The sequence below is a fragment of the Mobula birostris genome, assembly GCF_030028105.1.
Source record: "Mobula birostris isolate sMobBir1 chromosome 26 unlocalized genomic scaffold, sMobBir1.hap1 SUPER_26_unloc_1, whole genome shotgun sequence".
NCBI lineage: Eukaryota > Metazoa > Chordata > Chondrichthyes > Myliobatiformes > Myliobatidae > Mobula > Mobula birostris.
The window spans coordinates 188,596-215,647 of record NW_027274039.1 but is presented as its reverse complement, the minus strand read 5'-3'; the positions used below and the strand labels follow the sequence as shown (position 1 = coordinate 215,647).

Below are 27,052 nucleotides of genomic sequence, written 5' to 3'. Positions count from 1 at the left end.
CTCTGGACTCTCTCCAATGACAAACCATCCTTTCTGAGATATGGGGCCCAAAACTATTGACAATAATCCAAGCATGGCCTGACTAGTGTCTTATAAAGACTCAGCATTATCCCCTTGCTTTTATATTCTATTCCCCTTGAAATAAATGCCAACATTGCATTTGCCTTCTTTACCACAGACTCAACCTGCAAATCAACCTTCTGGGAGTTTTGTACGAGGACTCCTAAGTCCCTCTGCACCTCTGATGTTTGAATCTTCTCCCCATTTAGATAATAGTCCGCACTATTTTTCCTTTTATCAAAAACTATTATCATACAATTCTTCCAATTTGTTGAAGTCCTGCTGCAATCGCATTGCTTCCTCAGCACTACCTACTCCTCCACCTATCTTCATAGCATCCACAAACTTCACCAAAAAGCCATTAATTCCATTATCTCAATCAGTGACAAACAAAATGAAAAGTAGATGTCCCAATACTGACTCCTGAGAAACACCACTAGTCACCGGCAACCAACCTTTTATTCCCACTCGCTGCCACTTGCCTGTTAGCCATTGCTCCATCCATGCCAGTATCTTTCCTGTAATACCATAGGATTTTATCTTAAGCAGCCTTATGAGAGGCACCTTATCAAATGCCTTCTGAAAATCCAAGTAAATGACATCCACTGCCTCTCCTTTGTCCACCCTGATTGTTACTTCCTCAAAGAACTCTAACAGATTTGTCAGGCAAGATTTCCTTTCACAGAAACCATGCTGAGTTTGACTTATTTTATCATTAGTCTCCAAATACCCCGAAAACTCATCCTTAATAATAGACTCCAACACTTTCCCAACCACTGAGGTTAGGCTAACTGGCCTATAATTTCCTTCCTTCTTAAAGAGTGGTGTAATATTTGCAATCTTGCAGTCCTCCAGGACCATGGTAGAATCAAGTGTTTCTTGAAAGATCATAACCAATGTATCTGCTATTGCCTCAACAACTTCTTTCAGGACTCTTGGATGTAGTCCATCTGATCCAGGTGACTTATTCACCTTAAGGCCTTTAAGCTTGCCTCGCACTTTTTCCTTTGTAATAGCAATGCCACTCACTCCTGCTCCCTGACACTCACGGACCTCTGGCACACTGCTAGTCTCTTCCACTGTGAAGGCAGATGCAAAGTACTCATTAACTTCATCTGTCACATCTTTGTCCCCATGATTACCTCACCAGCATCATTTCCCAGTGGTCCAATATCAACTCTCACCTCCCTTTTACTCTTTATATAACTGAGAAAACTTTTTATATCCTACTTTGTATTAGTTTGCCCTGACATTTCATCTTTTCCTTTTTTATAGCCTTTTTAGTTGTCTTTTGTTGGATTTTAAAAGCTTTCCACCCACTTTTGCTACCTTACATGCCCTTTCCTTGGCTTTTATGTGGTCCTTAACTTCCTTTGTCAGCCATGGTGTCCTACTCCCACTATTTGAGAATTCTTCCTCTGTGGGACATATCTACCCGGTGCCTTGTGAACTATTTCCTCAGCCATCTCTGCTCTGCCATCATCCCTGCCAGTATCCTCCTCCAATCCACCTGGGCAAGCTCCTCTCTCAGGCCTCTGTAATTCCCTTTATTCCATTGTTGTATAGATACATAAGACCATAAGACAAAGGAGCAGAAGTAGGCCATTCGGCCCATCGAGTCTGCTCCGCCATTTTATCATGAGCTGATCCATTCTCCTATTTAGTCCCACTCCCCCACCTTCTCACCATAACCTTTGATGCCCTGGCTACTCAGATACCTATCAATCTCTACCTTAAATACACCCAATGACTTGGCCTCCACTGCTGCCCGTGGCAACAAATTCCATAGATTTACCACCCTCTGACTCAAAAAATTTCTTCGCATTTCTGTTCTGAATGGGCGCCCTTCAATCCTTAAGTCATGCCCTCTCGTACTAGACTCCCCCATCATGGGAAACAACTTTGCCACATCCACTCTGTCCATGCCTTTTAACATTCGAAATGTTTCTATGAGGTCTCCCCTCATTCTTCTAAACTCCAAGGAATACAGTCCAAGAGCGGACAAACGTTCCTCGTATGTTAACCCTCTCATTCCCGGAATCATTCTAGTGAATCTTCTCTGTACCCTCTCCAACATCAGCACATCCTTTCTTAAATAAGGAGACCAAAACTGCCCACAGTACTCCAAGTGAGGTCTCACCAGCACCTTATAGAGCCTCAACATCTCATCCCTGCTTCTATACTCTATTCTTCTAGAAATGAATGCCAACATTCCATTCGCCTTCTTCACTACCGACTCAACCTGGAGGTTAACTTTAAGGGTATCCTGTACAAGGACTCCCAAGTCCCGTTGCATCTCAGAACTTTGAATTCTTTCCCCATTTAAATAATAGTCTGCCCGTTTATTTTTTCTGCCAAAGTGCATAACCATACACTTTCCAACATTGTACTTCATTTGCCACTTCTCTGCCCATTCTTCCAATCTATCCAAGTCTCTATAGAGACTCTCCATTTCCTCAGCACTACCGGCCCCTCCACCTATCTTCGTATCGTCAGCAAAATTAGCCACAAAGCCATCTATTCCATAATCCAAATTGTTGATGTACAATGTAAAAAGAAGTGGCCCCAACACTGATCCCTGCGGAACACCACTGGTAACCGGCAGCCAACCAGAATAGGATCCCTTTATTCCCACTCTCTGTTTCCTGCCAATCAGCCAATGCGCTATCCACGTATGTAACTTTCCCGTAATTCCATGGGCTCTTATCTTGTTAAGTAGCCTTATGTGTGGCACTTTGTCAAAGGCCTTCTGAAAATCCAAATATACAACAACCACTGCATCTCTCTTGTCTAAGCCTACTGGTAATTTCCTCAAAAAATTGTAATAGGTTTATCAGGCAGGATTTTCCTTTAAGGAATCCGTGCTGAGTTCTGCCTATCTTGTCATATGCCTCCAGGTACTCTGTAACCTCATGCTTGACAATGGACTCCAACAACTTCCCAACCACCGATGTCAAGCTAACAGGTCTATAATTTCTTTTTTGCTTCCTTGCCCCCTTCTTAAATAGCGGAGTGACATTTGCAATCTTCCAGTCTTCCGGAACCATGCCAGAATCTATCGACTTTTGAAAGATCATCGTTAATGCCTCCGCAATCTCCACAGCTACTTCCTTCAGAACACGAGAATGCATTCCATCTGGTCCAGGAGATTTATCAACATGTGATTTATGCTTCTCCCTCTCAAACTGCAGTACGAATTCAAACATATTGTGATCACTATGATCACTAAGTGTTCATTTACATTCAGCACCCTGAGAAGTTTAGGTTATTACACAACACCCAATCTACAATAGTCTTTCCCCGAGTAGGCTCAAGCACAAGCTGCTCGAAAAAATCTGTCTCGTTGGCATTCAATGAATTCCCTCTCTTGTGATCCAACACCAACCTGGTTTTCCCAATTCCCTTGCATATTGAAGTCCCCCATTACAATTGTGTCATTTCCTTTGTTACATGCCTTTTCCAGCTCCCTTTGCAATCTCACCACCCCCCCCATCTTGACTACTATTTGAAGGTCTATATATGAATCCTGTGATTTTTTTTTACCCTTGCAGTTTTTTAACACCACCCACAAAGATTCAACACTCCATGACCCTATGTCACCTGTTTCTAAAGATGTAATTCCATCTCTTACCAACAAAGCCACACCGCTGCCTGTGCCTTCCTGCCTGTCCTTTTGATACAAGAACATCCTTTGATAGTAAGCTCCCAACCATGGCTTTCTTTCAGCCCCGACTCAGTCAAGCCCAGAACGTCATACCGACCAATCTTTAAATGCACCATGAGTTTGTCCACCTCTATCCTCAGCTTTATCATACTGGTTCCCATCCCCCTGCCATATTAGTTAAAACCACTCCCAACAGCTCAAGTAAACCTGCCGGCAAGAATATTGGTCCCCCTCAGATTAAAATGGAACCCGTCCCTTTTGTACAGGTCCCACCTGCCCCAGAAGAGGTCCCAATGATCCAGAAAACTGAATCCCTGTCCCCTGCCCCAATTCTTCAGCCACACATTTATCTGCCACTTCACTCTATTCCTATCCTCACTAGGCAGCACTCTCCCTTATAGGGACTGGGTTTTTAAAGATCTTCGCTGGACCTGAGCAGGAATGCTTTTGTTGCATCTGTGTAGTACTCCACTCAATGCATTATGTTATTGGAGATGTTAATCAGACTCTCCAAAAGTGTTGATTATCTGTATAGTCACTCTGATCTGCTTTCTTCTCTTTCAGTTACTGAGCTGAATATTTGGCTTTCCCTGCTGTCTACTGGAATCATCTGCACATTCTACACAACTGTGGTTAGTAGAAAAACCTTGCTCCTGTAACAGGAACATTGAGCTCATCTCTTCTCTATCACCTGCCTATCCTCCCTCACGCACTGTCTACAAGCTTTCTCTATTTATGAGCCAACAGCCCCTTCCTCTGTCTCTTCAGTTCGGTTCCCACCCCACAGCAATTCTAGCTTAAACTCTCCCCAGTAGCCTTAGCAAACCTCCATGCCAGGATATTGGTCCCTCTGGGATTCAGGTGCAACCCGTCCTTTTTGTACAGGTCACACCTGCTGTACTTGATCTGGCATTGGGAAATGAACCTGGTCAAGTGTCAGGTCTCTCAGTGGGAGAGCACTTTGGAGGTAGCAATCACAATTCTATTTCCATTACCATAGCATTGGAGAGGGACAGGAACAAACAAGCTAGATAAATATTTAATTGGAGGGGAAATATGAGGCTATCAGGCAGGAACTTGGAAGCATAAATTGGAAACAGATGTTCTCAGGTAAATATACGGAAGAAATGTGGCAAATGTTCAGGGGATATTTGCATGGGGTTCTGAGTAGGTACGTTCCGATGAGAAATGGAAAGGATGGCAGGGTGCAAGATACGTGGTGTACAAAGGCTGTTGTAAATCTAGTCAAGAAGAAAAGAAGAGCTTATGAAAGGTTCATAAAACTGGATAATGATAGGAATCTAGAAGATTATAAGGCTAGCAGGAAGGAGCTTAAGAATGAAATTAGGAGAGCCGGAAGGGGCCATGAGAAGGCATTGATGGACAGGATTAAGGAAAATCCCAAGACATTCTACAAGTATGTGAAGAGCAAGAGTATAAGATATGAGAGAATAGAACCAATCAAATGTGATAGTGGAAAAGTGTGTATGGAACCGGAGGAGGTAGCGGAGGTACTTAATAAATACTTTGCTTCAGTGTTCGCTACACAAAAGGTTCTTGGCGATTGTAGAGATGACTTGCAGTGGACTGAAAAGCTTGAGAATGTAGATATTAAGGAAGAGGATGTGCTGGAGCTTTTGGAAAGCATCAACTTGGATAAGTCACCAGGACAGGATGGGATGTACTCCAGGCTACTGTGGAAGCGAGAGAAATGTGGGAAGCGAGAAATGATATTTGCATCTTTGCATCATCAATGAGGATGGGAGAGTTTCCGGGGGATTGGAGGGTTGTGAATGTTGTTATCTTATTCAAGAAAAGGAGTAGAGATAGCCCAGGAAATTATAGGCCAGAGAGTCTCACTTCAGTGGTTCGTAAGTTGATGGAGAAGATCCTGAGAAGCAGGATTTATGAACATTTGGAGAGGCAAAATATGATTAGGAATAGTCAGCATGGCTTTGTCAATGGCAGGTCTTGCATTACAAGCCTGAGTGAATTTTTTGAGGATGTGACGAAACACATTGATGAAGGTAGAGCCATAGATGTAGTGTATATGGATTTCAGCAAGGAATTTGATAAGGGACCCCTTGCAAGTCTTATTGAGAAAGTAAGGAGGCATGGGATCCAAGGGGACATTGCTTCATGGATCCAGAATTGGCTTACCCACAGAAGGCAGATTGTGGTTGTAGACAGGTCACATTCTGCATAGAAGTCGGTGACCAGTGGTGTGTCTCAGTGATCTGTTCTGGGATCCCTTCTCTTCATAATTTTTATAAATGACCTGGATGAGGAAGTGGAGGGATGGGTTAGTAAATTTGCTGATGAGACAAAGGTTGGGGGTGTTGTGGATAGTGTGGAGGGCTGTCAGAGGTTACAACAGGACATTGATAGGATGCAAAACTGGGCTGAGAAATGGCAGATGGAGTTCAACCCAGATAAATGTGAGGTGGTTCATCTTGGTAGGTCAAATATGATGGCAGAATATAGCTTTAATGGTAAGACTCTTCACAGTGTAAAGGATCAGCGGGATCTACGGGTCCGAGTCCATAGGACTCTCAAAGCTGCTACGCAGGTTGACTCTGTGGTTAAGAAAGCATACGGGACATTAGCCTTCATCAATCGTGGGATTGAATTTAGGAGCTGAGAGGTAATGTTGCAGCTATATAGGACCCTTGTCAGGCCCCACTTGGAGTACTGTGCTCATTTCTGGTCACCTCACTACAGGAAGGACGTGGAAACCATAGAAAGCGTGCAGAGGAGATTTACAAGGATGTTGCCTGGATTAGGGGGCATGTCTTATGAAAACAGGTTGAGTGAACTCGGCCTTTAATAATGAGAGGCACTGATCGTGTGGATAGGCAGAAGCTTCTCCCCAGTACTGAAATGCCTAGCATGAGAGGGCACAGTTTTAAGGTGCTTGGAAGTAGGTACAGAGGAGATGTCAGGGTTAAGTATTTTACGCAGGGAGAGGTGAGTACATGGAATGAGCTGCCGGAGGTGGAAACGTTAGGGTCTTTTTAGAGACTCCTGGATGGCTACATGGAGCCTAGAAAAATAGGCTATGGGTAAGGCTTAGGTAGTTCTAAGGTAGGGACATGTTTGGCACAGCTTTGTGAGCCAAAGGGTCTGTATTGTGCTGTACGTTTTCTATATTTCTATAAGCCTACAAGAGGAGAGGCTGTACTTGATCTGGTATTGGGAACTGAAACTGGTCAGGTGTCATGTCTTTCAGTGGGAGAACATTTTTGAGATAGTGATCACAATTCTATCTCCTTTACCATAACATTGGAGAGGGATAGGAATAGACAAGTTACGAAAGCGCATAATTGGTGTAGGGGGAAATATGAAAATACCAGGCAGGAACTTGGAAGCATAAATTGGGAACAGATGTTCTCAGGGCAAAGTACGGCAGAAATGCGGCAAACGTTCCGGGTATATTTGCATGGGGTTCTGCATAGGTATGTTCCAATGAGACAGGGAAAGAATGGTAGGGTACAGGAACCATGGTGTACAAAGGCTGTTGAAAATCTAGTCAAGAAGGAGAGAAAAGCTTATGAAAGGTTCAAAAAAACTAGGTATGATAATGATGTAGAAGATTATAAGGCCAGCAGGAAGGAGCTTAAGAATGAAATTAGGAGAGCCAGAAGGGGACATGAGAAGGTTTAGGCAGATAGGATTAAGGAAAACCCCAGAGCATTCTTCAAATATGTGAACAGCAACAGGATAAGACGTGAGAGAATAGGACCAATCAAGTGTGACAATGGAAAAGTGTGTATGGAACCGGAGGAGATATCAGAGATACTTAATCACTTTGGTTCAGTATTCACTGCGGAAAAGCATCTTTGTGATTGTAGGGATACTTGCAATTCATTGAAAAGTTTGAGTACATAGACATTAGGAAAGAGGATGTTCTGGACCTTTTGGAAAGCAACAAGTTGGGTAAATCTCCTGGACCAGATGAGATGTACCCCAGGCTACTGTGGGAGGCGAGGGAGGAGATTGCTGAGCCTCTGGCGATGATCTTTGCATCATCAATGGGGATGGGAGAGGTTCCGGAGGATTGGAGAGTTGCAGATGTTATTCCCTTATTCAAGTATGGGAGTAGAGATAGCCCAGGAAATTATGAACCAGTGAGTCATACCTCAGTAGTTGGTAAGTTGATGAAAAAGATCCTGAGAGGCAGGATTTATGAACATTTGGAGAGACATAATATGATTAGGAATAGTCAGCATTGCTTTGTCAAAGTCACGTTGTGCCTTACGAGCCTGATTGAATTTTTTGAGGATGTGACTAATCACATTGATGAAGGTAGAGCACTAGATGTAGTGTATATGGATAAAGCAAGGCATTTGATAAGGTACCCCATGCAAGGCTTATTGAGAAAGTAAGGAGCCATGGGATCCAAGGGGACATTGCTTTGAGGATCCAGAACTGGCTTGCCCACAAAAGGCAAAGAGTGGTTGTAGACAGGTCATATTCTGCATTGAGGCCGGTGACCAGTGGTGTGCCTCAGGGATCTGTTCAGGGACTCCTACTCCTTGTGATTTTTATAAATGACCTGGATGAGGAAGTGGGGGGGTGGGTTAGTAAATCTGCTGATGAGACAAAGGTTGGGGGTGTTGTGGATAGTGTGGAGGACTGTCAGAGATTGCAGCGGGACATTGATAGGATGCAAAACTTGGCTGAGAAGTGGCAGGTGGAGTTCAATCCAGATAAGTGTGAGGTGGTTCATTTTGGTAGGTCAAATATGATGGCAGAATCTAGCTTTAATGGTAAGACTCTTGGCAGTGTGGAGGATCAGAGGGATCTTGGGGTCTGAGTGCATAGGACGTTCAACACGGCTGCGCAGCTTGACTCTGTGGTTAAGAAGGCGTACGGTGCACTGGCCTTCATCAACTGTGGGATTGAGTTCAAGAGCCGAGAGGTAATGTTGCAGCTATATAGGACCCTAGTCAGACCCCACTTGGAGTACTGTGCTCAGTCTGGTCACTCACTACAAGGAGGATGTGGAAACTATGGAAAGGGCGCAGAGGAGATTTACAAGGATGTTGCCTGGATTGGGGAGCATGCCTTATGAGAATAGGTTGAGTGAACTTGGCCTTTTCTCCTTGGAGCGACGGAGGATGAGAGGTGACCTGATAGATGTGTATAAGATGATGAGAGGCATTGATCGTGTGGATAGTCAGAGGCTTTTTCCCAGGGCTGAAATGGCTAACACAAGAGGGCACATTTTAAAGTGCTAGGAAGTAGGTACAGAGGAGCTGTCAGGTGTACGTTTTTTTACACCGAGAGTGATGAGTGCATGGAATGGGGTACCGATGACAGTGGTGGAGGCAGATACGACAGGGTCCTTTAAGAGGTTCCTGGATAGGTACATGGAGCTTAGAAAAATGGAGGGTTATGGGTAACCCTGGGTAATTTCTAAAGTAAGTACATGTTCAGCACGCATTGTGAACCGAAGCGCCTGTATTGTACTGTAGGTTTTCTATGTTTCTGTTTTTATAGTAACACACACAAAATGCTGGCGGAACTCAGCAGGTCAGATAGCATCTATGGAAATGAATAAACAGCCGACGTTTTGGGTCAAGACCCTTCATCAGGGCACGCTGAGTTCCTCCAGCATTCTATATGTGTTACTCAAGGTTTAGATAGATATGGAATTATTGCTGGTGTGGAATCAGTCTTGATAGGCATGATAGTCAGCATAGATGTGATGGGCTGATGGGGCTGCTTTTTGCCATACAGCTCTGTGGTTCTATATTGGCCCTGACATCAACAGATGTTTGCAGAAGTGAATTCTACCTTTCCAGCTCTTCCATGATTCCCATTTTCACCCTTGTGAATTTTGGTTCTGATCTCTCGATTCTGCTCCATAATATTTGACTGTTCAACTCCAGGAATAATTTCTCTCTCTCTGACTTATCAGTTCCTTGAAATATTTTGAAAATTCCAGTCACGTCCCTTAGCTCTGCTAAAATCCACAGAATACACACCTTGTGAAATCTAAACCTTAATTTAACCCTTACAGACCAAACATCCTCTTGGTAAATCTACCCAGTAGCTGTTCTGAGGGCACTGGGTCAAGTTGTGTAGACATGACTGAACACCAAGCTCATTTGCCTCTCGTCCAAATAAAAACTGTTGCCTTACTGACATGGCCAGCCTGTGACATTGTGAGGTTGGTGGTGGTGAACCCAGCCCGGTACTCCACCAGGACAGCTTTATGACAGATCGTGCTACTAATTAAGGCAATAGTATAATTAAAATAAAGACACACAGATCTTAACCCTCAGACTGACATGATTAAGGGTCTCTCTATAGGTACCAGCCAGGGTGGGGGCAGACGCCATGACTGTGCAGCAGGAGGTGGATGTCTCCTGGCTGATGAGGAAGTCTCCAGCATGTTAATTGACACTGCAGCTAGCCAGGACCAGGCTAAATGCCAGCATGATTCAGCTAGTTGTGTCTTGCGATGTGTGTGGAACTGTTCCATATGCTCCTGACACTGTGTAACCAGGGAGTGCATCCTCCTCTTTGGACTCCAGCCCTTTGGATTGAAAGCCCAGTGCCTTTGTGGTCTTTGTGATGACTGCTTTTATTCTCCATCACTGTTCATTGTGCACAAGAATCTCCAAATCTCTCTGGACCTTCTCTGTTTCCTGCTTTTCAGTATTTCAGACCCTCTTTGTGCATCCTTTGATCCAAAATGATGATGCAGTTAATTGCACCTGCATTTTTAGTATGCATTAAATTACACCAGAGTTGTTCAATAACTTCTCTTGTCAAGGAATGTACTGCTCTAAGTCAGACTGACACCACATCTTTACCGGCATGCCTTTTCTCTGCAGGGTGGACTGAAGGCAGTGGTCTGCACCGACATCTTTCAGGTCATCACCATGATGTCTGGCTTTGTAGCTGTCATCATCCGCGGCACCTACTTAGTGGGAGGAGTGAGCAAAGTTCTGGAGAATGCCTACAATGGGTCCAGGATCAATTTTGGAGAGTAAGAGATGTCTTTGCTGGAACACCCATCTGATTCAGCATTCGGCACACTCAGCATTCAGCAAACACAAAGAAGTGTTGACAGTGAGCTTGCCCTAGCTGACCATCATTTTTATGGATTTACTTTGTCATATTGGTCTTCCCGTTTCAGAGTAACGATCCAGAGCTTCATTAGAACATAGAACATACTACTGAACACTGCAGCACAGTGCAGGCCCTTCAGCTTACGATGCTGTGCTGACCTTTTATCCTACTCTGAGAACAATCTAACCCTTCCTTCTTACACATCCCTCCATTTTTCTATCATCCATGTGCCTATCTAAGAGTTTCTTAAATGTTCCTAATGTATCTGCCTCCTCTATGTGCATCACTGCCTCCACTGTAAGCATTGATCCTCTGGCTACTTGCCTATAAGACATAAGAGTAGAATATGGCTATTCAGCGCATCAAGTCTGCTCCACCGTTCCATCGTAACTAATTTAATTTCCCCATCAACCCCAATCTCCTGCCTTCTCCCCGTAACTTTTGATGCCTTTATTAATCAAGAACTTATCAACCACTGCTTTAAGTATACAGGTGTTTCAGCACACCACCAGGAACAGTTATTACCTTCCAACCATCAGGCTCCTGAACCAGAGGGGATAACTTCACTCGTCACAACTCTGGGAACTGATTCCATAATCTAGGGATTCACTTTCAAGTGCTCTACAATCCATGTTTTCTGTATGATTTATTTTTTATTTGCACTATTTGTCTTCTTTTGCACATTGATGGTTTGTCAGTCCTTGTTTATATATTCTATTGTATTTCTTTGTTTTCCTGTAAATGCCTGCAAGAGGATGAATCTCAAGGTATTAAATGTACTTCCATAATAAATTTAGAAATATAGAAAACCTACAGCATAATACAGGCCCTTCGGCCCACAAAGCTGCATTGAACATGTCCTTACCTTAGAAATTACCTAGGTTTACCCATAGTCCTCTATTTTTCTGAGCTCCATGTACCTATTCAGGAATCCCTTAAAAGACCCTTTGTCGTATCCATCTCTATCACCGTCGCTGGCAGCCCATTCCATGCACTCACCACTCTCTGTGTAAAAAAAACTTATCCCTGATATCTCCTCTGTACCTACTCCAAGCACCTTAAAACTGTGCCCTCTCATGCTAGCCATCTCAGCCCTGGGAAAAAGCCTCTGACTCAATTTACTTTGACTTTGGGAACTATTCCTGGGAGGGTCTTTGGAAGTGCAAGCAATAGCAGGTGTGCTGAAATTGATAAATTTCTAGGAAATGTGAGATGGTGCGATGCATTATGCAAGGCTTGGGCACTGGGAGGGTTGGGGTTCTGGACTTAGCTGGGAAAACAGAGCAAGTCAGAGCCACAAGTGGGCCAGCACACATCAGGGATAGCTGCACCTTGCCTCCTTCCTTGCCTTTCTCTCAGTGATGTCTCTCAGAGCCTTAGAGCAATAATACAGCATGAATACAGACCCTTCAGCCCGACCAGTCCATGCTGACCACAGTGCCTGTCCATCTGATGTGACAATGGCATCTTCTACTGATCTACCCTTAATGGAAATGGTATGATGGTAGATACTAATTGAAAATTTCTCCTTAGTTTTGATCCAGATCCCAGGCGACGCTACACTTTCTGGACATTTATTATTGGCGGAACGGGGATGTGGCTGTCGATGTATGGAGTCAACCAGTCCCAAGTCCAGCGTTACATTGCGTGCAAAACAGAGCTCCAAGCACGGCTGTAAGTCTGCAGAAGAGCTGCCTCTACTGGGGAGGTGGGACATGAAGCTGAGGGTATCCAAGTTTCTGCATTGTTCCCCCAGGAAACAAACGCCAGTAATTACTGAGACACCAGAGTTCTTTCCTCCTCTCGTGCTCACATATCCTGAAGGGAAAGGAAGGGCTTGGTTTGAAATTCCAGTAACAGATATAGGTGGAGAAATGGCAGATGGCATTTAATCCAGACAAGTGAGGTGTTGCATTTGGGAGATCAATCCAAGGGGAAAGTACTGAGTAAATTTCAGGACCCTCAAGAACCTCGGTGTATAGAGGGGTATTAAAGTTGCAGGATAGTGTCAATACATGTAGAGAGGGCGGCAAAGAAAGTGAATAAGGGCAGTGAGGGTAAGAGTCAGGAAGTCATGTTTCAGCTGTATCAACTTTGATTAGGTGACATTTGGAGTACAGTGAGCATTTCTACTCATTATACAGGAAGGCTGTGGAGAGGATTCAATGGAATCACAGAATCACAGAACATTAGAGCACAGATCCAGGCCCTCTGCTCATCTTGTCCGTGCTGAAGCATTAATCTGCCTCGTCACATCGATCTGCACCTGATGCTCCTTCCATCTATGTACCTATCCAAATGTCTTTCAAATGTTGAAATTGACCCTACGTCCACCACTTGCGTTAGCAGCATGTTCAATATTCTCACCATCCACTGTGTGAAGAAGATCTTCCTCATGTTCCCCTTAAACTTTTCACCTTTTACCTTTAACCCATGACTTCTAGTTGTAGTCTCACCCAATTTCAGTGGAAAAAGCCTGCTTGCATTTACTATATCTATACCCTTCATAATTTTGTATACCTCTATCAAATCTCCTCTCAATCTTCTACATTAAAGGGAATAAAGCTCTAGCCTGTTCATTCTTTCTCTATAACTCAGGTCCTCAACTCCTGGCAGCATCCTTGTAAACTTTCTCTGCACTCTTTCAATCTGATTTACATATTTCCTGTAGGTAGGTGACCAAAACTACTCACAATACACCAAACTAAGCCACACCAACGTCTTATATAATTTCAACATTATATCCCATCTCCTATACTCAATGCACTGATTTATGAAGGCCAATGTGCCAAAAGCTTTCTTTGAGGCTCTATCTATCTATGACACCACTTTCAAGGAATTATAGACTTGTATTCCCAGATCATCCATTCTACCACAGTTCTCAGTGTTCTACTGCTCACCATGTAAGACCTACCCTGGTTGGTCCTACCGGTACAACACCTCACACTTCTCCACATTAAATTCCATCTGCCACTTTTCAGCCCATTTTTCAGCTGGTCTAGATCCGACTGCAAACCATAATAGCTTTCCTCACTGTCCACTATACCCCCAATCTTGGTGTCATCTGCAAATTTGCTGATCCAGTTAACCACATTATTATCCAGATCATTGATACAGATGACAAACAACAAAGGACCCCGCACTGATCCCTGCAGCACTCCACTAGTCACAGGCCTCCAGTCAAAAAGGCAACCAACTACTGCCACTCTCTAGCTTCTCACAAAGCCAATGTCTAATCCAATTTACTGCCTCATAATGAATACCAAGTAACTGAACATTCTTGATCAACTTCCCATGCAGGACCATGTCAAATACCTTACTAAAGTCCATGTAGATAACATCCACTGCCTTGCGTCATCAACTTTCCTGGTAACCTCTTCAAAAAACTCTATAAGATTGGTTAGACACAACTTACCATGCACAAAGCCATGCTGACTATTCTAAATCAGTCCATGTTTATCCAAATAAGTGTATGCTTCATCCCTTAGAACATCTTTCAGTAACTTTACCACCATAGATGCCAGGCTCAGTAGCAAATCATTTCCTGGCATATTCTTAGAGCCTTTCTTAAACAATAGAACAACATCAGCCATCCTCCAATCATCCAGCACCACCCCCAGGGCTAAGGACGTTTTTCATATCTCTGCCAAGGTCCCTGCAATTTCTGCATTAGTCTCCCACAGGGTCCAAAGGAACACCATGTCAGGTCCTGGGGATTTATCCACCCTAATTTGCCTCAGTGCAGCAAACACCTCCTCCTCTGTAATCTGTATAGGGTCCATAAACTCGCTGCTGCAGTGCCTCACATCTATGGACTCTGTGTCATCTCCCAAGTAAATACAGATGCAAAAAATCCACTTAAGATCTCCCCCATCTCTTTTGGCTCCATGCATAGATTACCACTCTGATCTTCCGGAGGACCTATTTTGTCCCTTGCTAGCCTTTAGGTCTTAATTTATCTGTAGAAGCAGTTAGGATTCTCCTTCACCTTGTCTGCCAGAGCAACCTCAAATCTTCTCTTAGCCCTCTTGATTTTCTTCTTGTATTCTCTTGCATTTGTTATATTCCTCAAGTACCTCGTTTGTTCCTGCCTGCTATGCACCTCCTCTTTTTCTTAACCAGAACCTCACTATATTTCAAACACTAAGATTCTGTAAACATATTATCCTTGGCTTTTATTCAGACAGGAACATACAAACTTTGTGCTCTCAAAAATTCACTTTTGAAGGCCTCCCACTTACCAGGTACACCTTTGCTAGAAAACAACCTGTACCAAACCACACTTGCCAGATCCTTATGATACCATCAAAATTGACCTTTCTCCAATTTAGAATCTCACCCTGAGGACCAGACCTTTCCTTTTCTATAACTACCTTGAAAGTAATAGCATTTTGATAACTAGATGCAGAGTTTCTACCCACACAAACCCGCCCTGTCACATCCCTAAGGGTTATGTTTAAAGGGAATTTATGGGGCACATTTTTTTGATATAGAGAGTGTTGGGTGTCTAGGTCACACTGTGGTGAAAACAAAAGTGTTACTTGAAGAGGCATTTGAACAGGTAGGTAAGGAGCAGGGAACAGAGGGATTGTGGTCATGTACAGGCAAGTGTGTAGTTTCATCCGGCATCATTATATCCTGTGCTGCATTGTTCTATACTCAACGTTTGAGTTTCTGTATGCTTAGCTGACACTTTGAATAGGAAGTTCCATGGATTTGGGGAGATCAACAAAAAGATCTCCTGGAGATATCTTAGCTGGGACCAGGAGAAACAGTGCAGAGAGCTTGGATGTCAGATGTTCTTGTCCACATTCACTTTGCTGGATGCTGCATACTGTGCCTTCTGTTAAGAGTGTGTCTCAGTGTTTGGAAAGGCACCTGAAAATGATTTACCAGTAATAAGAATTCACCTGCCAGCACTGCACACAGCATGCTCCATAATCTGTACCAATGATGTGAAGCAATGCCCAAAACTGGCCAGGACCTTGGGAGAACACTCATAAATACAATATAGCCAGGGAGGAAGCAGGAAGCCTGTCGGTTCTCTGCTACCATTCATACTGTCCGTGTTAATGTGGGAAAGTCTCAGTGAGACTGAAAAATCCAATTTCACACTAACTGTCATCTGCTTAGTCACTACTGTCTTCTCTCAAACGAAAGGTAATGTGGGGGCAGTAATGTGACGACTTGTAATCCTGTCTCCGTATTGCTCATTCTCTGTGGAAACACCGAGAATTCCTTCAGTGCTGCAAGTGCCGGCCTTCCACATTGATTCACTGCTGTTGCTAAGCACTTGTCGAGCATAGTAATTGACTCTGTCTGTTGGAGAAGCTTTCAAGGGTGTCACCCTTTGACCTGTGCATCGAGTGTTGTTCTACAACTAACACTGAAGGTACTGGAGGGAAGCGAACTGTAAAAAACCCATGACGTAGCTCCTCACAAACTGCCCTTTCATTCTCCAGCAGTGGCCTTGTTTCTTCGTCAAGCCCCAGTTCGGCCAGGGTCAAGTGGCTCTTCAGAAACCATAGCTCTTTGTTTTCATTTGTCTTCTGAATGGTTTGAGTGAGACTGAAGAGCTCTTCTGACAGATTATTCCTTCCATTTAATGGAAAAACATAAACAATCCACCCAGTAGGGAGAGTACAGAGCAGCAGCCAGAAAATGAGGAAAGTTTGCGCAGTACAATGGAAGATAAGCTGAGCGCAATAACTATTTCTGGGTCGCATGGAAAATTCTCCATGTCCCCAGATCGCTGTCAACACTGGAACTTGTAACAGGTTGCTTTGGATACATACTTCCATGTCCCCAGATTTCTATGGACACTGGACGTTGAATGGGTGCTGGATAAACTCTTACAATGTCCCTGATCTCGGTGGACACCCGAACTTGAAATGAGTTGCTTTTAATAATTCTTCCACGTCCCCAGATCTCCGTGGACACCGGAACTTGTGTCCTGATGAAGGATCCCAGCCCAAAAACGTCAACTGTACTCTTTTCCATAGATGCTGTCCAGCCTGCTGAGTTCTTTTAATATTTAGTGTGTGTTGACTGTAACTTGCAATGGGTTGCTTTAAATGAATTCTCTCCATGTCCCCAGATTGCTGTGGACACAGGGACTTGTACAGGTGCTTGGATAAACTCTCTCCATGTCCCCAAATCACTGTGGACATTGGAACTTGTAACAGGTTGCTTTGGATAAACACTCTCCATATGTCCAGATCTTTGAGGACACAGGAACCTTTACAGGTGCTTGGATAAACTCATTCCATGTCCCCAGATTGCTAAAGACACTGGAACTAGTAACAGGTTGTTTTGGATAAACTCTGTGTTGCCAGATCACTGTGGAAACTGGAGATGGTCATGGGTTGCTTTGGATAAACTCTCCCATGTCCCCAGGTCGCTAGGGACATCAAAACTTGTACAGGTGCTTGGATAAACTCTTTTCATGTCTCCAGTTCAAAGGTTCAATTTAATGTCAGAGAAATGTATACAATATACAGTGAGTATAGGAATAGAGTGAGGTGGAGGATAAATGCGTGGTTGAGGGATTGGAGCAGGGGGCAGGGGTTCAGATTTCCGGATCATTGGGACCTCTTTTGAGGCAGGAGTGACCTGTACAAAAAGGACAGGTTGCACTTGAATTCAAGGGGGACAAATATCCTGGTGGGGAGGCTTCCTAAGGCTTTTGGGGAGGGTCTAATCTAGGATTGCTGGGGGGTGGGGACCAAACTGAAGAGACAGAGGAAGGGGCGGTTGGCTCACAAATAGAGAAAGCTTGGAGACAGTGCGAGAGGGAGGATAGGCAGGTGATAGAGAAGGGACGCGCTCAGACCGATGGTTTCCGATGTGTCTATTTTAATGCAGGGAGCATCATGAACAAAGCAGATGAGCTTAGGGCATGGATCAGTACTTGGAGCTATGACATTGTGGTGATTACTGAGACTTGGATGGCTCAGGGGCAGGAATGGTTACTTCGAGTGCCGGGTTTTAGATGTTTCAGAAAGGACAGGGAGGGAGACAAAAGAGTTGGGGGCATGGAACTGTTGATCAGAGATAGTGTCACGGCTGCAGAAAAGGAGGAAAGGATTGTCTATTGAGTCTCTATGGGTGGAAGTTGCAAACAGGAAGGGGTCAATAACTCTACTGGGTGTTTTTTAAAGACCACCCAATAGTAATAGGGATATCGAGGAGCAGATAAGGAGAAAGATCCTGGAAAGGTGTAATAATGGCTTGCCCACAGAAGGCAAAGAGTGGTTGTAGATGGGTCATATTCTGCATGGAGGTTGGTCACCAGTGGAGTGCCTCAGGGATCTGTTCTGGGACCCTTACTTTTCATGATTTTTATAAATGACCTGGATGAGGAAATGGAGGGAAGGTTCGTAAGTTTGCTGATGACACAAAGGTTGGGGTGTTGTGGATAGTGTGGAGGGCTGTCAAAGGTTACAGCGGGATATTGATAGGATGCAAAACTGGGCTGAGAAATGGCATATGGAGTTCAAACCAGATAAGTGTGAAGTGGTTCATTTTGGTAGGTCAAATATGGTGGCAGAATATAGTATTAATGGTAAGACTCTTGGCAGTGTGGAGGATCAGAGGGATCTTGCGGTCCACTCAAAGCAGCTGCACAGGTTGACTCTGTAGTTAAGAGAGTATTGGTCTTCATCAATCGTGGAATTGAACTTAGGAGCCGAGAGGTAATGTTGCAGCTACATAGGACCCTGGTCAGACCCCACTTGGAGTACTGCGCTCAGTTCTGGTCGCCTCACTGCAGGAAGGATGTGGAAACCATAGAAAAGGTGCAGAGGAGATTTACAAGGATGTTGCCAGGATTGAGGAGCATACTTTATGAGAATAGGTTGAGTGAACTCGGCCTTTTCTCCTTGGAGCGACGGAGGATGAGAGGTGACCTGATAGAGGTGTATAAGATGATGAGAGGCATTGATTGTGTGGATAGTCAGAGGCTTCTTTCCCAGGGCTGAAATGGTTGCCACAAGAGGACACAGGTTTAAGGTGCTGGGGAGTAGGTACAGAGGAGATGTCAGGGGTAAATTTTTTTTACTCAGAGTGGTGAGTGCGTCGAATGGGCTGCCGGCAACGGTGGTGAGGCGGATACGACAGGGCCTTTTAAGAGCCTTTTAGATAGGTACATGGAGCTTAGTAAAATAGAGGTCTATAGGTAAGCCTAGTAATTTCTAAGGTAGGGACATGTTCGGCATAACTTTGAGGGCCGAAGGGCCTGTATTGTGCTGTAGGTTTTCTATATCTCTATGTTTCTATAACAGGGTTATTGTGGTGAGAGATTTTAACTTCCCAAATATCAATCAGCATGTCCCTAGAGCAAGGGGTTTAGATGGGGTGGAGTTGGTTAGGTGTATTCAAGAAGGTTTCTTGACACAACATGTAGATAAGCCTGCAAGAGGAGAGGCTGTACTTGATCTGGTATAGGGAAATGAACCTGGTCAGGTGTCAGATCTCTCAGTGGGAGAGCATTTTGGAGATAGTGATCACAATTCTAGCTCCTTTACCATTACATTGGAGAGGGATAGGGACAGACAAGCTGGGAAAGCATTTAATTGGAGTAAGTGGAAATATGAGGGTATCAGGCAAGAACTTGGAAGCATAAATTAGGAACAGATGTTCTGAGGAAAATGTACAGGTGTTCAGGGGATATTTGCGTGGAGTTTTGCAGAGGTAAGTTCCAGTGAGACAGAGAAAGGATGGTAAAGTACAGGAACCATGGTGTACTGTTGTAAATCTAGTCAAGTAGAAAAGAAGAGCTTACGAAAGGTTCAAAAAACTAATTAGTAATAGAGATCTAGAAGATTATAAGGCAAGCAGAAAGGAGCTTAAGAAAGAACTTAGGAGAGTGAGAAGGCCTTGGCAGACAGGATTAAGGAAAACTCCAAGGCATTCTACAAGTATGTGAAGAGCAAGGGGATAATACATGAGAGAATAGGACCAATCAAGTGTGACAGTGGAAAAGTGTGTATGGAACCAGAGGAGATAGCAGAGATACTTAATGAATACTTTGCTTCAGTATTCACTATGGGAAAGGACGACAGGCCAAAGACCCAGGAGATGTCAGTGGCTTCCTACCATGCCAGTCCTGCACAGCTACATGACTCCTTCAACAGAGAGAGAGGAGTGAAGGATATATTTGGAAAATGAAATTAACTCCTTGCTGCAGGATTGTTTGAGGTGTAGAAACCTTAGTTGCTTAGCCGTGAGGATGAAGCTGAGAGAGGAGGCAAGCTGGGAATTGTTTTTTCTCCCACTTGTACCAGTAATTTCCCTTCCGACCCCAGTCGAAGAAAGTTGTAATTTCCAAAACGCTTCAGACAAACAGACCAACATCAGAATGAATATCACTAGTGTATGTCGTGAAATGTTGGGAGCTAATGTCCAGGGTTACATGTTATATCAGAGGGATAGGAAGGTGGGCAAATGGGGTGGTGTGGCTCTACTGGTGAAGAATGGCATCAAATCAGTAGAAAGGTGTGAGATAGGAGTGGAAGATGTTGAATCCTTGCGGGTTGAGTTAAGAAACTGCAAGGGTAAAAGGACGTTGATGGTAGTTATATACAGGCCTCCCAACGGTGGCTGGCAGGTGGACCACAGGTTACAACAGGAAATAGAAAAGGAGATCCAAAAGGGCAACGTTATGATAGTCATGGGAAATTTTAACATGCAGGTCGATTGGGAAAATCAGGTTGGTAATGGATCTCAAGAGAGTGAGTTTGTTGAATACCTAAGAGATAGCTTTTTAGAGCAGTTTGTTGTTGAGCCTACTATGGAATCAGCTACGCTGGATTGGGTGTTATGTAATGGACCGGAAGCAATTACGGAGCTTAAGGTAAAGGAATCCTCAGGAGACAGTAATCACAATGTGATTGAGTTCAACTTGAAATTTGATAGGGAGTCTGATATAGCAGTATTTCAGTGGAGTAAGGAAATTACAGTGGTATGAGAGAGGAGTTGGTCAAAGGAGAAGCATGGAAGAATGAGGAGAGATTTGATAGAGGTATATAAAATCATGATGCGTATAGATAGAGTGAATGCAAGCAGGCTTTTTCCACTGAGGCTAGGGGAGAAAAAAACTTGAGGACATGGGTTAAGGGTGAAGGGGGAAATGTTCTTTTCTTTTTCAATCTTTTTATTAATTTCAACATCATAAACATTACAAAAAATAAGTACAGAACAATTGGGATTATATTGATAATAATTGGTTTATACAGGTATAAACTCAAATGGCACATACTTAATAAGCCTCCAAAAATCTCATAAAATTACCAATAAAATATAGAAAAAAAATACATGAAAATACAAAAATATAAGAAAACAAAAAAAAAATCCCATTAGGAAAAAAAACTAATCTAACCAAACTAGAAGAAAACTAAAGAGAAAAAGAAAGGGCTATTATGATATCTCAGATAAAACCAATAGTGTTGCCACTTCTGCTCCTCTCCCCATATACTGAAGTAACAAAATGGAATTGGAAAGGGTCAAATTACATCATGTGAAAATATTGAGTAAATGGTCTCCAAATCTCATCAAATTTAATAGATGGGTCATACATGACACTTCTATTTTTTTCTCAATTTAAACAAGGCATAGTTTGAGAAAACCAATGAAATGTAGTAGGAGGATTAATCTCTTTCCAATTCAATAGTATGGATCTTCTAGCCATTAGAGTAACAAAAGCAATCATCCGACAAGCTGAGGAGGTCAGATAACATTGTTCTATCAGTGGTAAACCAAAGATGGCAGTAATAGGTTGAGGTTGTAGATCAATATTCAAAACAATTGAAATAATATCAAAGATATCGCCCCGATGTTTTTTCAACAAAGGGCAAGACCAAAACATACGAGTTAATGAGGCTATCTCAGAATGACATCTATTACATACAGGGTTTATATGAGAGTAATGACGAGCTAATTTATCCTTAGATATATGACCTCTCTGTATAACTTTAAACTGTATCAATGCATGTTTAGCACATATAGAGGAAGAGTTAACTAGTTGGAAAATTTTTTGCCATTTCTCAGTAGGTAAGGTAAGCTTAAGTTCCCTTTCCCAATCGTTCTTAATTGTATTCGAAACATCTGGATTTATTTTCATTATCATATTATAAATAATTGCTATTGAACCTTTCTGAAAAGGATTTAAATCTAAATATTTTTCCATTATATCTGTAGAATATGAAATCGGAAAGGTAGTAAGAACAGTATTTAAAAAGTTTCTGATCTGCAAATGTCTAAAAAAGTGGGATCTAGGTAAATTATATTTATTAGATAATTGTTCAAAAGACATAAAACAATTATCCAAAAATAAATCAGAAAACCATATTATACCTTTTATTTTCTAGACCAGATAGGCTTGGTCCAAAAACAAAAGATGAAAGAGAAAATTGGATACAATAGGGCTTGCTAAAATAGATTGAATTCAGTCCAAAAAATTTTCGAAGCTGAAACCATATTCGAAGAGTATATTTAACTACTGGGTTATCCATTTGTTTGTCCAATTTAGAAAAATCAAAGGGGAGTGGGGTCCCTAGAATAGAACCCAATGAAAATCCTGAAACAGAATTACATTCAAGATTAACCCACTGTGGATTTGAAACTGTGTCCCAATTCCATGTCCAAAATTTTAAATAACGAATATTAATTGCCCAGTAATAAAATCTAAACTTCGGCAATGCTAAACCGCCCTCTGTTTTGGGCTTCTGTAAGTATCTTTTACCTAGTCTAGGATTTTTATTCTGCCATATGTATGAGGAAATTTTTGAATCAACGTTATCAGAAAATGATTTCGGAATAAAAATTAGCAGTGCTTGAAATAAATATAGAAATTTAGGTAAAATAATCATCTTAACAGCGTTGATCTGACCAATTAATGACAAAGACATTGGTGACCATTTAGTACACTAACCTTTAATCTGATCAAATAAAGGTAAAAAATTAACCCTTAATAAATCCTTATGCTTCTTGGTGATTTTTACTCTTAAATAGGGAAAGTGATCAGTAGCTAATCTAAATGGTAAACGTTTATAATTTGGAACCTGCATATTTAACGGAAAAAGTTAACTCTTATTAAGATTCAGTTTGTAGCCAGAAAATTTACTAAACTTAGCCAACAAAGATAAAATTGCAGGAATGGATTTCTCTGGGTCAGAATTATACAATAATAAATCATCTGCATATAATGATAACTTATGTATCTCTTTCCCATGAGTAATACCAAAAATATTTGGTGAATCTCGAATAGCAATTGCTAAAGTTTCTAAAGCAATATCAAATAATAAAGGACTTAGAGGACAACCCTGCCTAGTACCACAAAATAATTGAAAAAAGGGAAAACTTTGATTATTAGTCAAAACTGAAGCTAGAGGGGTATGATATATCAGTTTAATCCAGGATATAAATATTGGACTGAAATTAAACTTCTCAAGCGTACTAAATAAATATGGCCATTCAACTCTGTCAAAAGCTTTCTCAACATCTAATGAAATAACACATTCTGGAGTTCTCAGTGAAGGAATATTAACAATATTTATTAATCTCCTAATATTAAAGGATGAATAACAATTTTGAATAAATCCAGTTTGGTCCACAGAAATAATTTGAGGTAATACCTTTTCTAACCTAGATGCCAATATTTTAGAAAAAATTTTTGAATCTGCATTCAATAAGGATATCGGTCTATATGATGCACATTCAGTAGGATGCTTTTTTTTTAGAATTAAGGAAATAGAGGTAAAATGATAGTGGTAGTTTACCTATAATAATTGCATCTTTAAAAACTCTGCATAACTGGGGAGAAAGGATAGAAGAGGAAAACTTTAAAAATTCTACTGTATGGCCATCTGGACCAGGTGAATTGCCAGAATTCATTGGAGAAATAGCACCCTTTATTTCTTCATCCGTCATAGGTGTTTCTAACTTTAGATGTTCTTTGGGCGTCAATTTTGGAAAGTTCAATTTCCTTAAAAAGTCATACATCTCATTGGGATCATGAGGAAATTCTGACTGATATAAAGATGTATAAAATTCTTGAAAAGATTTATTAATCTCATCATGATCAACTGTTAAAGTATCATCAGGTTTGCGAATCTGAATAATTTGACGTTTAACCAAAGCTGTTTTTAATTGATTGGCTAATAATTTACCAGATTTATCACCATGTATCTAAAACTCACTTCTAGTTTTCATTAGTTGGTTTTCAATTGACAATGTTACAAGTAAACTATGCTCCATTTGAAGTTCAACTCTCTGTTTGTAAAGCTCCTCGTTAGGAGCAATGGCATATTTTTTATCAATGTCTTTAATCTTATCAATCACACAAGTATTTCATTCTTAATGCATTTTTTCAATCCAGCAGAGTAGGAAATATTCTGACCACGGATATATGCTTTAAAAGTGTCCCACATAACCCCACTGGAAATTTCATCCGTAGCATTAGTTTAAAAAAAAAAGTCAATCTGATCCTTAATAAATTTTACAAAATCCAAATCTTGAAGTAAATTGGAATTAAAACACCGTTGTCTAGTATTAGAAGGTATATCCAATAATTTGATAGAGAGATTCAATGGTGCATGATCAGAGATGGCAATGATGTCATTGTTACTCTCAATTACAGATGGAATTAAACAAGAGTCTATAAAAACATAGTCAATCCTAGAATAAGTATGATGTACATGTGAAAAAAAAGAAAATTCTTTATCCTTAAGATGTAGAAATCTCCAGATCTCTGAGATTCCTGAGTCAGTCAAAAACGAGTTGATAAGAATAGCTGACTTATTCAGTAATGCCTGAGTAGATACAGATTTATCCATTGAGGGATTTAAACAGCAATTAAAGTCTCCCCCCATTATCAACATGTAATCACTTAAATTAGGAAAGGAGGTAAATAATTGTTTGGGGTGAAATGTTTAAAGGGAACATTGGGGGGGGGGGTTTCACACAGAGTGGTGGGAGTGTGGAATGAGCTGCCAGATGAAGTGGTAAATGCAGGCTCACTTTTAACATTTAAGAAAAACTTGGACAGGTACATGGATAGGCAGAAAAATGGTTCGGCACAGCCACGAAGGGCCAAAAGGCCTGATTCAGTGCTATAATGTTCTATGGTTCTATTGTTCTAAATTGGAAGGAGCTGCTAGCAGAGATATCAGCAGAGCAGCAATGGTGTACATTTCTGGGAAAAATGAGGAAGGTGCAGGAAACGTGTATTCAAAAATGAAGAAATACGCAAATGGTGAAATAGTATAGACATGGCTGACAAGGGAAGACAAAATTATTGTAAAAACAAAAGAAAGAACATCTAACAAAGCAAAAATTAGTGGGAAGATAGAGGATTGGGAAGTTTTTTATAACCTACAGAGAGCAACCAAAAAAATCATTAGAAGGTAAAAGATGAAATATGAAAGCAAACTAGCGAATAATATCAAAGTGGGTAGTAAAAGTTTTTTTTAAGTATTTTAAAAATAAAAGAGAAATGAGAGTGGATATAGGACTGCTAGAAAATGGGGCAGGAGAGATAATAACGGAGGGACAGGGAGATGGCTGATGAAAGAAATGAGTATTTTGATCAGTCTTCATAGTGGAAGACACTAGCAGTATGCCTGATGTTGTAGTGTGTGAAGGAAGAGAAGTGGGTGCAGTCATTGTTACAAGTGAGAAGGTGCTCAAAAAGCTGAAAGATCTAAAGGTACATAAGTCACCTGGACCAGAGGAACTGTGCCCTAGGGTTCTGAAAGAAGATGTGTTAGAGATTGTAGGGGCATTAGAAATGATCTTTCAAAACTCATTGGACTCTGGCGTGCTGCCAGAGGATTGGAAAATTGCAAATGTCACTCCACTCTTTAAGAAAGGAGGAAGGCAGCAGAAAGGAAATTATAGACCAGTTAGCCTGACCTCAGTGGTTGGGAAGATGTTGGAGTCAATTGTTAAGGATGAAGTGATAACTTGGTGAAACATGACAAGATAGTACAAAGTCAGCATTGTTTCCTTCAGGGAAAATCTTGCCTGATGAACCTGCTGGAATTCTTTGAGAAGATTTTGGAGGGGCAGGTAGTGTTGAGGCAACAGGTAGGATGAAAAAGGACTTACACAGATTAGGAGAATGGGTAACAAAGTTGGAATGAAATACAATGTTGGAAAATGCATGGGTAAGCACTTTGGTAGTAGAAATAAATGTGCAGACTATTTTCTAAATGGGGAGAAAATCCAGGTATTTGAGATGCAGAGGGACTTAGGAGTCCTTGTGCAGAACACCATAAAGGTTAACTTGCAGGTTGAGTCGGTGGTGGGGAAGGCAAATGCCATGTTAGCATTCATTTCAAGAGGTCTGGAATACAAGAAGAATGTGATGCTGAGGCTTTATAAGGCACTGGTGAGGCCTCAGCTTGAGTATTGTGAACAGTTTTGGGACCCTCATCTTCAAAAAGATGTGCTGGCATTGGAGAGGGTTTAGAGGAGGTTCACAAGGATAATTCCTGGAATGAAAGGGTTATCATATGAGGAATGTTTGATGGCTCTGGGTCTGTACTCACTGGAATTCAGAAGGATGAGGAGGATCTCATTGAAACCTTTCAAATATTGAAAGGCCTAGAGAGAGTAGATGTGGAAAGGATGTTTCCCGTGGTGGGGGAGTCTAGGACAAGAGGGCACAGCCTCAGGGTAGAGGGGTGCCCTTTCAAAACAGAGATGCGGAGAAATTTCTTTAGCCAAAGGATGGTGAATTTGTGGAATTTGTTGCCACATCCAGCTGTGGAGGCCAGGTCATTTTGTGTATTTAAGGCAGAGATTGATAGGTTCTTGATTGGACATCGCATCAAAGATTACGGGGAGAAGGCCAGGAAATGGGGTTGAGGAGGGAAAAAAGGGATCAGCCATGATTGGATGGCAGAGCAGACTCGATGGACCAGATGGCCTAATTCTGCTCCTATGTTTTATGGTCTTATGGAAATTTGTTAACTTTACGGCAGCAGTACAATGAAATACATGATAAATAAACAGGGGAAAATGAGTTACATTAACTATATATATGTCTATTAAATAGTTAAGTTAAAACAAGTAGTTCAAAATAACAGAAATAATAAAGTAACAATGTAGTGTTCATGGATTCGATGTCCATTTAGAAATCAGATGGCAGAGGGGAAGAAGCTGTTCCTGAATCACTTGAGTATGTGCCTCTAGTCTTCGGTACCTCCTTCCCAACTGTAACAGTGCGAAGAGGGAATGTCCTGG

At 41.9% G+C, this 27,052-nt stretch overlaps 1 protein-coding gene across 2 annotated transcripts in view; it reads left to right on the top strand.

Annotated features, from left to right (window-relative positions):
• slc5a5 (solute carrier family 5 member 5) overlaps positions 1–27,052 on the top strand; it is a 95,604-nt gene that overhangs the window by 16,431 nt on the left and 52,121 nt on the right. For both annotated transcript variants that reach the window (XM_072249933.1, XM_072249931.1), the window contains exons 4-6: positions 4,289–4,356; positions 10,570–10,724; positions 12,341–12,481. In XM_072249933.1, coding sequence (XP_072106034.1) covers positions 4,289–4,356; positions 10,570–10,724; positions 12,341–12,481 — 364 coding nt within the window. The remainder of the gene's footprint in view (positions 1–4,288; positions 4,357–10,569; positions 10,725–12,340; positions 12,482–27,052) is intronic.